Source organism: Euwallacea fornicatus, chromosome 14, assembly GCF_040115645.1.
Source record: "Euwallacea fornicatus isolate EFF26 chromosome 14, ASM4011564v1, whole genome shotgun sequence".
Taxonomy (NCBI): Eukaryota; Metazoa; Arthropoda; class Insecta; order Coleoptera; family Curculionidae; genus Euwallacea; species Euwallacea fornicatus.
The window spans coordinates 624,205-638,085 of NC_089554.1; the positions used below are offsets into that span (position 1 = coordinate 624,205).

Consider the following 13,881-nt stretch of genomic DNA (forward strand, 5'->3'; position numbering starts at 1 on the left):
TTCATAAATCCGGAGAGCAGTCCGAACATGTTTCGAATGTGGCAAATGTTTGGCAAATGAAACTCGTGCGTTCATGGCTACAAGTAGCTGTATGTCCAATGTTTGAAGACGTTCGCTGCATCGTTTGGCGCTGCATTCGTCGTTTCATGTGGCGCCGCGTTACCCGTATCGCGTGGCACAATGTTCGCCACTTCCTGTGGCGCCAGCTTCAAAATAATATACTTCGCACCATTCATGCATATGTATTCTATACCATTTTGGAGTATTTGATAGACGCTTTCTTTAAAATAGCCAAGCCTTTTCCTCGTCATAGGAGTGCCGCAGAGACCATTTATCACTTGATTAGCTATTTCTGTAATTACAATCGCTCGAAGGTACTCGGCTAACAGCAATCGGTATGTTTGCTATGTTTGTAATTAAATGGGCTCCCGTCCTCTGGTTCGGTACGGAATGTGTCGGTTGATCGTTAGAGCTATCTATAGCATAGTCAGATCTCCCAGATTCTAGCAGCTCGATTGAATTGCATAACATCACTCTTTCAGTAAAATATACTGGAGATTTCTCACTCTTTCTCCATTTCCTAACTGCGGTGGTGTGAACCAAGCCTAAAGCTTGTCCAATCCTTGAATTACGACAGGTATATGACTTCCGCAATTAACATAGGCACTTGGCTGTAAATTAGTTCACATGCAAGTAGATTTAGACGTTCGTTTTAGGTACTCCTTACAATTTATTTACGAATATGATATTTTAATATTGTGATATCGTGTTTCAAGATATTATGTAATACTATCAGCAACTAGTAATACTTGACTTCACTTTGGGAATATCCTATACCGGGTGTGTTATCGAAACCTTTTCACGATAGTTAGTTTGGATAATTGCAAAAATATCGTAAAACGCCAAGATAAGTCGATTTGGTTTTCGCGAGGGGGGTCATGACGGTGGCGATTTCAAATTTATTGAAACAACCCCTCTGTGGGGATGTAATCAGCTTTGGAATTTCAAATGGAACCACGGATCGAGGGACCCCTCATTATGGAGATAATTTAATATTTTTTAATGTAATATCCCATTTTTTCATTTTTGACCATCAGTTTTGAGAAAAATAACATTTAAAGTACCTTTGAAAACAGTTAGATAAAATTAAACAATCGAATTTTCAAAATGAATTCTCATCACCTCTGTGCAGTAAAATAAATGTTGCTGCAAATTTCTTCGAACATTTTCAAGAGTTTTAGGGTTGATTAGGCGAGACTTCGAACATCCGTCTCCTTAATTCTTCCAAGGAATCGGGTAGGGTTAGGTAAATGTTTGATTTTATATGGCCCCACAAAAAAATCGAAGAGTGTTACATCACATAACCTGAGTGGTCGTTCAATGAATCTTCAACGATCTATCCAATGATTGGAGAAAATTTTACGCAAAAATTGGCATACTGCTGTTATAAAATGAGGAGGCGCCCCGTTTTGTTGAAACCTGACTTCGTTTTCTAAAATGTTTTCATAATTTTCGATGGCCTCCACTATCGTTAGATAGATATAAGTTTCCAGAAGATTCAAATACAATTCCCCACTGAGATTTCCTGGAAGAAAAAGTGGTACGATTACTTGGTCACCAAGAATTCCAGCATTCAGCTTTCGAGAGTGTCGAGCGTGTTCCTCTCTGAAAAGCCTTGGATCGGAATCACTTCAGTATCGACAGTTATGGCGATTAACCAATCCACTTACGAAAAAAGGACATTCTTTCGAAAAGCAAATTGAGCAAAATAAATTGGAAGTAGCCACAAGTCCATCAATCAACATTTCAAAAAACTCAAGGCGACGATCGGGATCGAGACCGTCCTCGTTGAGTTCATGGACCAATTTAATCTTATAGGGGTTGTACTTGTAAGCTTTGAAAGTACGCCAGCAACTTGTCGCAGACACCTGAAGCTTTTGATAGTTTACGTATATTCAAGACGTGATCTCCTTTCATTTGACCAACTAAAGCATTTTCGGTGGCTTAATTTCTGACCGGATATTTAGATTGCACCTTTTTATTATGTACAGTCTCTGCCTCTCGAAATTTTTGAACAGAAGATATTACGTAAATATTGGAATTAGTCTTCTCCGGATGTTTTTCATACAAAATTTGCGCCACGACATGTGTGCAATTGTTGTCCTTGAAATACAGCGAAATTAATTCAATCCTTTCTACAGGAGAGTAAAACATTTTCAGAAATACAATAGTAATGCACAATTTATTTAAAGTTTTTGGGTGCAGCTAAAAAGAAGGAATACGCACTAAATAAATTTTAAACTGCTGAGCGAAATGTAAATAATATTTTAAACAACTTTTTGAGTGGATTCTTTTATTAAAGTAGAAATTATTGTCATGATAATGAAATAAGTCTGTTTATTCAAATTATTTAAAGAGATTTTGTGAATATTTCGTCGCACCATCTACATACTTTTGGTGTTATTTTTCTCATAACTACGGGTCAAAAGTTAAAAAAATTGGTACAACGTTAAAGAGAATTATATTAACTTTAAAATGAGAGGTCAATAGACCTATGGTCCCATTCGAAATTTCAAAGCACATTGCACCCCCACACAGGGCGTTGTTTCATTAGATTTAAAATTCGTGCCATCACGTGTCTCCTTTGAAAACAACCGCCGTGTCTTGGTGATTTGCAATATTTTTGAAATTATCCAAAATAACTATAGTAGAAAGTTTTCGATGAAACGCTTTGTATACTTCTATCAAATCTCTAACATCTTATACAGGGTGTTTCCTAACTACGTGTAAAAAATTTAAAGGCGTAATCCTCGACTGATTTTGAGTCAAAAATGCCTAATAAACATATGTCCGCAAATGCCTTGTTTCCAAGATACAGGGTGTTGACTGAAAGACGTTGAAAAAGGTTTTAAAGGTTTCTAAAGGTTTGGTGGTATTTACTACCTTGATGAATGAATGATCTGAAGAGACTTGTCTATGCTGTCCCAATAAACACTCTAGATCAACTTCAGGAAGGTATAATTACCGGATGTGAAGCGATACGCAACACACCAGGAGTTTTCGAGAAAGTGAGACAATCATTAACAAGAAGGATGGAAGCGTGCATTATGAGTACTGGTGGTCATTTTCAGCAATTCTTATAATTAATCATTAAAGCATTCCCCCAAAAAATTGTCTTTTCTAAAATTCAAACACCCAAATTGAGTCATTTTGGAAATAAAATCTCTTTTTCTTGTCACATTTCAACACCATGCCTTTAAATTTTTTACACGTAGTTAGGAAACACCCATCTTATTTACTTAAACTAAGCTATAAATTTATTTTTTTCAGTTCATCTAAGAAAATAAACTTAAAACACATATTCCAGTAAGGACTACCCAATTAATCTACATCTATCTGCTTAAATGTCCCATAGTAGCCCAGAATCTCATCGTTCTTCAACTCCGACGCCCTCAGCGATTCGTCTGTGGTCATGTGTTGAATTGTGTCAAACCTGAGTTTCATTTCTTCGAAACATTTCATCAACATTTCTAGAAAAACATTTTAGTATTATTAAATGTTTTGCTTTGTACAGATTCATCAACCATTAATTTTGTCTCTACTGCTTTCTTTTCCTCCTATATCGGTCGGTAAGATGGACTGGCCAAATTCCAACAAGATGTTGGTGGTACCTTGATCTATGACTACCTAAAGTAAAACGAATTGGAAGTCTTTTTACCAATCCAACAGACAGGTCTAAAGACAAAAGGTAATTATTATTGAGTTAATTAGGCTTGCAGGTGGAACCGAATGTTCATTTTTTGGACATAAAAATTTTATCGCGAGAAATTAGTGTCTATTGCTATGATTACAGTTATTTTATAGTAGAACGAAAAGAGAGTTAAATTTTATAATAATTATTGTTTTTCCCTTTAGCCCCACAAAGAAACAAATGTGAACGCAAAAACCATCACTTGGTGTCAAACCATTCATCTTAGTTAAGTGGTTTACTAAGGTGCAAACTCAATCCTATCAGGCTTAAGTTGAACTTTCTCGTTAGTTTATACCACTTTAAATGGCCTTTTCAGTATTAGTAAGATGGCAGCAGTTGGAGAGTTTCGATGAAAAGTAGCCTGAAAGCTTGGCAGATGCAATTAATTTCCTGACTATTAAGTAAATAGGTATGGGTACTCTAGGATCTTTGAAACTTCTGCAAGATGTTTTTTTTTAACCTTCATAGCTTCGACATGGCAAAGTTTTAAAGATTGCCATGTGGGGTACAAATATATCCCGGAATTTATTTATTTATTTCAGCATTAAAACAAAATAATGTAATATAAATGCTGTTTGCATAATTTTGAGGAGCATAAAAAATACTAAACGAGTAATTCATATTTGTTTGTTTCTATAAGTAACAGAAATTAGGTATTCTGGATTTAAATATGTAATTGTTTTAAATAATTATCTTCCATTTGCATATTATCGTCACACTTATTGCAAATTAGTTTATTTCTTGAGTGACTTGCGCAAACAAACTGATTACATTGGTTACATGTTTTACGAGATTTCCTGTCCTTTTACTGGTACACAAATAACATCTTCTAGATTTTGGGGTTGTCGGAGTTTCATCTTGCGTTATTGGGGCAGTGTTTTGTAATACTGGCATAACCGAAAGCATATGCTGTTTAATTCCGGTTCGAAGTTTCTTCGGGTTTTAATAAGGATATTTTGTCATTGATACTTTGAAACAATTTATACCAGCTATATCTAGAATGTGGCAGAATATTGCCGTTGGCCACCTCTTCGTTTTACTTGGTAGAGTTAACTCTTTGGTGCGTCTGTCTGTTGTGTCCAACATACCTTTAGATTTATCATAGTATAAAATTATATGTAGTTTATAGTTAGCATCTTGTGCACCTATGGTTATTTCTATGTTCCGTTGATAAGATAATCGTAGCAGAATTATTTTTGGGAACATATCAAACAATTATTTTGTCTTTAATGAAACCAAACATAGTGAAAAATGTCTTCTTAAATCCAACCAGCAGAAATTTTTATGGAATATAAGATTTATTGCGGGACAAAGTGCCACATAATGACATAATTTTTGTTAAGAGTTTGTCCGCAAGTTTCAGACTCGTGAAGAAGTTATCAGTCGTTATTCCGTTCCGACAAGTGATGTACTAAATCCAAACTCACCCCTTCACCATGTCCCTTTTTTGGTTTACTCTTTTTTTATCTAGAAAAATTATGTACTATATTGAAAATGAAGATAAAAATGTCCAAGGAATACTTAATTTAAATATAATGAAATATTTACGGTATATGCGGTTTCGAAATCAGCCCAGATCGCAGCTAAAGCCCAAATCTTCAAGCCATACTTGTCAGGTTTACTTTGCATACATAGAAAGTGTGATAACTTTAACTGGAATTAATTCGGTATTTTCATGGCATTTAATTTTTAGCGAAATTGCTTAAACTCATCAACTTTCATTTTACCCTTTTTGGTAGCATTCTGATGTTATAAATGTCAACCCCTTAGCTAGGGTGACAATTACGCTTAAAAGTTTAAATGAAAAGGGGATTGAAGTAATATATCATTTTAAAGATTTTTTCAGTCTGTCTTTATCTGACGTTAATTTTCATCATAGCGCAAAATAATACTAAAAATAAATAAAATTTTAAACGATCAAATTGTTATTTCCTTTAACTTACCAACTGTTCGAAATGTTCACCGTTGGCTTCTTGATAAAACTCTAAACAGTGATAAAAGTCATCTTTCACATTTTTTAAAGTATTCGGAGCGATTTGCCTAATTTCTTATGTTATATGTTTTTTGAGTTCGTTGATATCATGTGATTTCGCACTGTAAACCTTCAATTTCAGGTGTCCCCATAAAAAGAAATCGAGAGGAGTGAAATCGGGAAATATCGGCGGCCGTTCTAGTGAGCCTCTTCTTCCTATACATCGATTTGGGAAAGTTTTATCTAGGTATAAATGAACATTTCGAGCAAAATGTGGTGGTGCTCCACCTAGTTATAACTAAATCCGTTCGTCCAGCATGTCTGGACATACTTCACTAGAAAAAAAATTAGATAATATAGAAACTAGTTCATCTGCAAGACATTTTAAATATCGTTGGCCATTTAAATTTTTATCGAAAAATATTGATCCTAACATTCGATTTTCTAAGATACCCGCTCAAACATTTGTTTTTGCAAGGTACTGCGTGTGACCTCTTATTCAATGAGGATTCACTGCAGACCAATATCAAGAATTTTGTTTATTGACATATCCATTTAATGTAAAATTTGCCTCATCAGAAAACAAAATCCATTTTATAGATGTTTCTAATTGCTGAACAGCTTTCATAATCCTTTCGTAAAATTCAATTTGTTGATCGCCATCATCTTCAAGAAATTCTTAATGTATTTACCTTTTAGAAGGCCGAATATTTGCATTTCTCAATATTTTCCAAGCGGATGTATTACTGATTAAATTTTCACGAACTATTTACAAGATTCATGTAATTGGATTTTCTTCTAATGCCAAGAGCGCGTTAATTTCTGTATCGTTATAAATTTGTTATGGTTTGTTCCTTGGGGTATTTCTCACATGACCATAATCTTTAATTTTTTTTCTACTTTACTTATGATCCCATCATTAACGGGTGACAAATCAGGATACTTTTGTTGAAATAACTCAACAACCTCATTTTGTGTTTGGACTCTGTCGCCATCTCCAATTATTTTTAAAATTTAAATTTTGTTAAATTCAGTTAAGTAAGACATAATTTGTACTTTTACAACTCTCATGAAGTACTTCTTTTCTGTATTAAACGAAATGAACTAATTTTTGGAGGAATGCTCAAATTATTGTGGTATTTCAGAAATATTTTGTAAAAAAAATGACAAGGAAATAAACAACATTAAAGTATGAAAACAATTTATTTTTCGTATTACTTTGCTCTATGATGAAAAATAATATGTCAGATAGTCAGGTTGAAAAGATCTTTAAAATGATGCATCACTTGTACCCTCTTTCCATTTTAACTTTTAAGGGTAACTGTCACCCTAGCTAAAGGATTAACATTTGTAGCATCAGAATGCTACCAAAAAGTGTGTTGAGTAAAATAAAAGTTGATGAGTTTAAGCAATTTCGCTAAAAATTAAATTCCATTCAGGTACCGAATTTATTCCAGGTAAAGTTACCATACTGTATTCTTCAAAATGGGCTGTGTCTCGAAATAGAACAACTGTTCATTAACGCATATATGTTCGCAGAGATTGTATGATTTTTTACAATTTGATACCAATATCTCAAATATTTCGCTGATTGCTAACATTTTATCACTTGTATTTCTTTCCTCTCTAGTTGCCAAACCATCTAATCGGAGGAAAGTCATGATTTGTTGAAATCTATTATGAGACATTCTAGCGGAAACTATAGGACATCATAAAGATACATTTTCAACCTATAATACATGTATTGGGTCTTTATTGGAATGCAATGCTCCAACATTATTAGCAGACCTAGAAAGGTCTCTAATTCTTCTTTTATTATATGATTGATTTTTCCTCTTTTAGTATAAAATACCTGAGAACTTTTTATTTGATTGTGTCAAAATTATGTCTATTATTTCTTATGCAAAAAATAACACAAAAGCTTCTTTTATATTTGGAAGATTTGAATTGTATGCTGTCAATCCCCTTTTTTGCCATATAATATTACAATTGTCTTTTCTTACATTTCTTAAAGGGACTTTTGCCCACCGAGTTTTGCCCTTGGAGATGTAACATGGTATTTGATTACTTTGACCTTAATATTTATTCTAAGACTCTTCCTGTGTGACAACTATAACATCACTAACCTCCTCTTCTTTAATGATATCTACGTTTTCTATATCACTTTCTAATTCAACATCAAAATCGTCTGTCTTTAGAATTTGCTAATAATTATTGGTCGGTTAGTTTATTTGCGTTACGTAGTGTTACTTGTTCATTCATTTTTTGTTAAAATATACTATATGATCGCAGAGAAAATCGAAAACACTGATTCACTGGCATAAAAAAGCTCATATATTAATGAATTGGGAAACCCCCGGCCTCACCAACAAGGCTTATGAGGAACCACCGATATTACAATAACACAGGTATGTGTACTCCAGTTGGTAGCACATGACATCGTTGAACATACGTGTCGTAGGATACTGACAGGGGTACAGATATATCCCATGCTAGTAATTTTTCCTAGTTCCATAAAAAATGAAAGTTTTTTGATGAATATTCTATTACAGTTCAAGCAATTGTACATGTGATAAATAGCTAAGGATGCAACACCGGGTAAACATTATTCTATAAAATACAGGGTGAGTGGGGAGGATCGTGCCAAACTTCAGGAGCGTGTTGTATATGAAAAATAAATGTAAAAAACTCAAATGTTGTTATCCGATTTTCGTTTGTTTACAAGTTATAGCGTAAATAAAATTAAAACATAAAGGTTAAGCAATATTTAGACGAAACGTTTCCTGGACGTAGGATCGGTCGTGGTGGCCCAATTAGTTGGCCTCCAAGGTCTCCAGACCTCACACCACTAGACTATTGTTTGTGGGGTTGGTTTAAAACTGAATTGTACAGAGTAAAAGTGGACACTCAAGATGCACTAATTCAACGCATTAGAAATGCTGCAGCTGCTATTAAAGAAAGACATGAAACAATCAGGAGCGCAACGAATGCTCTTCATAGACGAAGCTGAAAATGTTTAGAAGTTAATGGCAATATTTTTGAACATTTACTACGATATCCAAACGTTAATTTATGGAATTTCTTATTAAATTTATAAATTTTTTTAATTTTATTTACGCTATAACTTGTAAACAAACGAAAATCGAATAACAACATTTGAGTTTTTTTACATTTATTTTTCATGTACAACAGGCTCCTGAAGTTTGGCACGATCCTCCCGACTCACCCTGTATAGACAAACATGTACGAATGGAGTACCCCTGCACCCCGTTCGGAGCTATGAAGGTGTGCCATAGATATTTCAATGCACTGTATTTTTCAAACGAGCCATACGAACATTGAAAAAAAAATTAACAAAAAATTCTTCTCTTAATTTGATAATAGTAATAGAGAGAAAAAACAGGAAAATGATTTCTACCCCCCATCTGAAATAATGCCTGATGGAAAGCGGAAAGGGTGTTGTGTGAGTATTTCCTATAATCTTTGGGGCGAATCCTAGACTCGAATAACATACGTAGCATCAATGATATTCGGTTGGTGCTTGATGCATTCACCTCATCGTTATAAAAAAATTAAGGTTAAAAATATAAGGTGATAATGAAGAAAACACTGTAAAATATTAGTATGGTTTGGGTCTTTTTGAATCCAATTGAAATGCATCGTTTTCAGGTAGTTGTCGCATGTTCATAGTGATATAAACAATATATGAAAACGAAGACATTATTCAAAGGTAACAATTTTTACTAATGTACCTAATTGAATGTCTTTGTGGACGTTTCTTTTCCGACAGTGTGTACTATTGATAATTAACATATTTTAAAATTATATATAAGAAAATATCCTGGCTTTCTTCTTGGGATTCAATATCAGCGTTCGAGATGATAATTTAGGATCAGTCTACATTTGTTTGAGTCACAAATAATTAAATGTGAATAGTGGAGGTTAAAATGTAAATCCCACATTACCATATGCCTCAATTATAAGTGAATACACAACACATATACCGTACCCTCTGTTGAACTTTGCTAGGCAATAAAGGCAAAATAACATTATTCATCATGGTTTCAGCAAAGGGATTTGAATTCACTATATGAGCTGATGCAATTCTGTACGAATACACTTTCTACAAATATTAAAATCAAAGTTTAGCTAAAATCAAATTAATTTTTAAAGTTACCTGAAAATAAACGACAAATTTTTTTATAACCAGCGGGCTAAATTTGGGTATGTGACCTATTTTGACACCATCACAGTCAAAGATTACGTGCATATTATTATTCTTGTCCTTGTGGGTCAAAAGCTCCATCATATGGGTCAACTGGATGAAAAAGCGCTCGTGAGAAAACTCGTCAGGCCCATGACTTCGGTTGAAACCCATATATATTATTCGTTCATTTTTCTCTGTTAGTTTTGGTAAGGGGAAACAGTACCTGTTAATTAAAACTAATTTAATATAAGATTTAAACGGAAACGTTTAAAACTTACGTAATTTCAGTTTGAAATTTCATTTCTGGGGAAAGAGGATGGACAGTGAAGATTTCAGGCATTAATCCCCTAATGGTGTAATACATGTCGATCCTGACTTTAGCCTTTTCGACGCTGAATTTGCTCACTGTCAAGAAGTAGATTAAAGCATTGGTATCTAAAATGAAGTGGAATCAGTCGAAGATTATAGAATTGAAATGCGGATAAATGTTATCGTACATAATAAGTCATGGGGTGTGGATAGTCCTAGAAATACCGGATCTAACACTTAAAGAAAAAAACATTTTTGAATATATTATATAATTTCGCGACATAGTCTCTAGAGATTGACACACTTTTCCGAACGATGTTCTATAGCGTCTATACCCTTTTTATAGTAAGCTCCGAATGTTTTAAAGTAGGTAACTTCCGACTTCACTTCTTTATTATTGCCAAATCTCTTTTTACCGAGCCATTTTTTCAAGTTTGAAGAGAGAAAATAGTCTGAGGGGGCTAAACGTGGCGAATAGGGTGCGTGAAGAAAATGTTCGAAACCAAGTTGATTCATTTTGAACATCTCCATGACGGAAGTGTGGATTGGTGCGTTATCTTGATAAAACAAGACTTTCGTTTTCGCCAAATGGGGTCTCTTTTTTTTTTATTTCTTCGTTCAAACACTGCAATAAAGTTGTATTATTCTCCTTTCATTGTCTTTCCTTTAGGGAGGTCTTTCAATACAAATTACCTCACGTGCATCTCAAAAACTAAAGTCGTCACCGTAATGGGTCAACTCCTGAAGAGTTCGTCATGGTAGCTCATATGATGGTTTTTAAACTCTAGCTTCCTATATTTTACAGTTGTTAACGAAGAACTAGATTTCTCAAAGTAGAATCTAACTCCACATTGATGTTGAATGGACCAAGACCCTTTATATGAAAGAACTGAGTTACGTATCAATGTCCAATTTTTTCCATGTTCACAAAATCTCTAAAAGAGTACACAAAAACGGTTCCAAAACAAATACACCTCAAAGTAGTGACCTCAAACTGTAGACATAAGCTTTTTAAGGTTAAGTCTTGATAATATCAGAAATTTTCTCAAAAAAAATCGCCATTTATATGTTATATGGGGTACTTTTCGGGCTATCTTAGTATCTTTAGGTGTTTTATGAAATTGGAATCATAGCAACTATTATGAGATATGGCCTCATATTCATTTTTGATAATTTAATATTGTTGATATTAATATTTTTAACGAAATTTCTATTTTACAGAGAGGTGGGACAATGAGAAATTCCATAAATATAAATTCGGGTGATCTGTTGGATGGAAAACGATATTGAATCAATAAGGATATAATAGCGATTATCACCTTTAGAAGAGATGCCACTATAACGGGATCAGAATCTACACAAGTTATAAATACCGCACTTTCCTAATATAAAAAAAAGATTACAGAAAAAAATATTGAAAATAGTGATAATTTTTGTTTCGAGTTTAAACTATTGTGCATATACCACTGGAAATAAACTGTTCCACAAAAGTTAGGAATATGGTCAAATCTTAATAAATAACAAACAGCATGCTAGTAAACATATTTGTTTCGCATTACTCTTAAAACGATAACAAATAATTTGGATTAAAAAAAAAGTTTTTTATTATTTTATATTTTTTCTTTAAATATAATCAAAACATTGATATTAGACGCCACACCATTTTGGGTGGTTCTTGTTACGTTAATTAGTTATACAAAGGTGTTCAAACATTTTTCAATGGTTCAGGGAAAGTTTTAAAGGGAGCACAGCAATAGTCTGAGATGGAAACTGTTATGCTGGGAAATCTATTATAAGTTGTACGTATGTGAAAAAAGCATGAATACCCAAATCTATGAAGAGAATATCAGGAACATTTTGCCAAACTTTCAATCTTTTATAGGAGAAAATTTCCGATTTTTTGACGATAATGCCCGACCACATTGTGCAGCAATCGTTATAGATGCGAGTGAAAATATAGGTGTCGAACATTTACTGCTTCTGGCAAGATCCCGTGACGTTAATCTTATTGGACATGTGTGGAACATGATACAAAGTGTTGAAGAACATCGAACACGCCTCAAACAATGCCACACCTTCGAGAACTTCTTTTACAATTGTGAGAAAATTTACCACAAGACAAGGTAAATCACGTTATTGATAGTATGCCAAGACGATGTAAAGTAGTTATACACGTTAGGGGTGACTATACGACATACTAAATTTTCGAATTGTAGTTGTTACGCAATTTTCGACTTTGCTAAAAATTATTTATTACTTTTTTGGTTTTCTTAAATAAATTAAAAAACATCATCAACAATAATTTTTTACTTATTCTTTGACAAGGATTGAAAAAAAACTTCTTGCCAGCTCTAAGCAATATCAAAAGTATCCTAATGTCAATAACTTTTGTGGAGCAATTTAATTAATTCTGGTGTGGAACTTCACCTAGAGATCTTCGAACAGTTCGATATGAGGTTCAAGAAAATATCTACAGCCTCATTGTTCCATACTTTACAAGTCATGCGTCAATGATTAGATTAAGACAGATTCAGGTTCATTTTAGATAATCACCCGTAAAGCGTAATTTAATATTTAACACAATAATATTAAAGCTAATTGAGGTTTTAAAGTTTATATTATTCTTCCTTGCCTTGTGTAGGTAAGCGAGTTTACGAAGCAATTGAATGTAAAATAATATAGCGCTCTGTATTTTGACAAAGATATGCCACATGGTTAAATATGATAAACTTATAAACATTCATACATGTAGGTGATGGTTCTATACAAATATACGCGATGGATAATCCATATTCGAAAGTGCATATGCTATAATCGTGCGCTGTATATTATTTTGCTATGCGAGATACTGTTGTTGCATTAAAATAATTGTTATACTGAGTATCAATAGTGATTTTAATTGAACACATTAAAAACTTGATTTAAAACTCTTTGAAATTCGAATTTCATATCAAATTTAATTAAATCTTATTTGTGTAATCTAACTAGATTATTGCAGGTTCGAAACAACGCTGAATGAACCTGATTATTTTGGTTTTCATTATCTTTAATATTTACCGTCTATTGTTTATTTTAAGAACTATTTAACTTAAAAAGAAGGAAAATTACCATCATATTTGTGCAATTTCTCACCTGGTACTTCGGGCAGGTGCCTTTGCGACTCAACCCATTTTTTCAGCAGCGCGATGCTCACATCCAAATCAATTTTTTTCTTCTCAAACTCTTCGAAGACTTTTTCGTAATATTGCTCTTCATTCTTATCGAAGTAAAAAAAATCCATTGCAGAAGACATTATGTAAAAATCCGTACACAAGTTTGATTGACAAAGAATTAAAGAATTATTCTGAAAGAGTCCTTTTTATGTCCAAATTCAAACACTGCGTTCAGCTTTAAGTAGGTAAACTCTAATTGCGTGGTCGGTTTAATTCACTTCTCTAAGCTTAAATGGTGGACAATACACACTTGCGTTTTTATATACATATGTACATCCCACTCATGTTAGCAGATAATTGCTATTTGTAATGCATTCAGCGACTACGGAGAAGGATCATTCCTATATGTAAGCTTGGCTAAATGAAGAGAGATTACCATTATTGCAGGTATGTAATGGGACTCAAGAAATTGGTAAAACATTTTTAATTG

The 13,881-nt window shown here is 33.4% G+C and overlaps 1 protein-coding gene across 2 annotated transcripts; it reads right to left on the bottom strand.

The window, feature by feature from the left end:
* Nucleotides 1-722: 722 nt before the first annotated feature.
* LOC136343298 (retinol-binding protein pinta-like) lies at nucleotides 723-13,664 on the bottom strand. 2 transcript variants are annotated; one of them, XR_010732767.1, is made up of 7 exons: nucleotides 13,372-13,664; nucleotides 10,209-10,365; nucleotides 9,901-10,153; nucleotides 9,733-9,846; nucleotides 3,585-3,687; nucleotides 3,285-3,530; nucleotides 723-2,759 (listed from the first exon to the last, which is right to left on the bottom strand). XR_010732767.1 is itself a non-coding variant. In XM_066289926.1 (6 exons), the coding sequence occupies exons 1-6, from the start codon at nucleotides 13,529-13,531 to the stop codon at nucleotides 3,382-3,384; spliced, it is 936 nt and encodes a 311-aa protein (XP_066146023.1). In that variant the 5' UTR covers nucleotides 13,532-13,664; the 3' UTR covers nucleotides 723-3,381. The 2 variants fall into 2 exon arrangements, 1 of the variants encoding a protein (XP_066146023.1); XM_066289926.1 differs by having other exon boundaries at nucleotides 723-3,530.
* Between the last annotated feature and the right edge of the window lie 217 nt (nucleotides 13,665-13,881).

Bases quoted from the DNA above. Each gene is read 5' to 3' on its own strand.
- LOC136343298 (XM_066289926.1), bottom strand. From the start codon at position 13,531: ATGTCTTCTGCAATGGATTTTTTTTACTTCGATAAGAATGAAGAGCAA. The intron at 10,154-10,208 runs GTAAGTTTTAAA...TTTAATTAACAG, and splicing joins AAATTTCAAACTGAAATTAC to GTACTGTTTCCCCTTACCAA. The intron at 3,688-9,732 runs GTACGGTATATG...GTTTTACTTTAG, and splicing joins CTAGCAAAGTTCAACAGAGG to GTAGTCATAGATCAAGGTAC.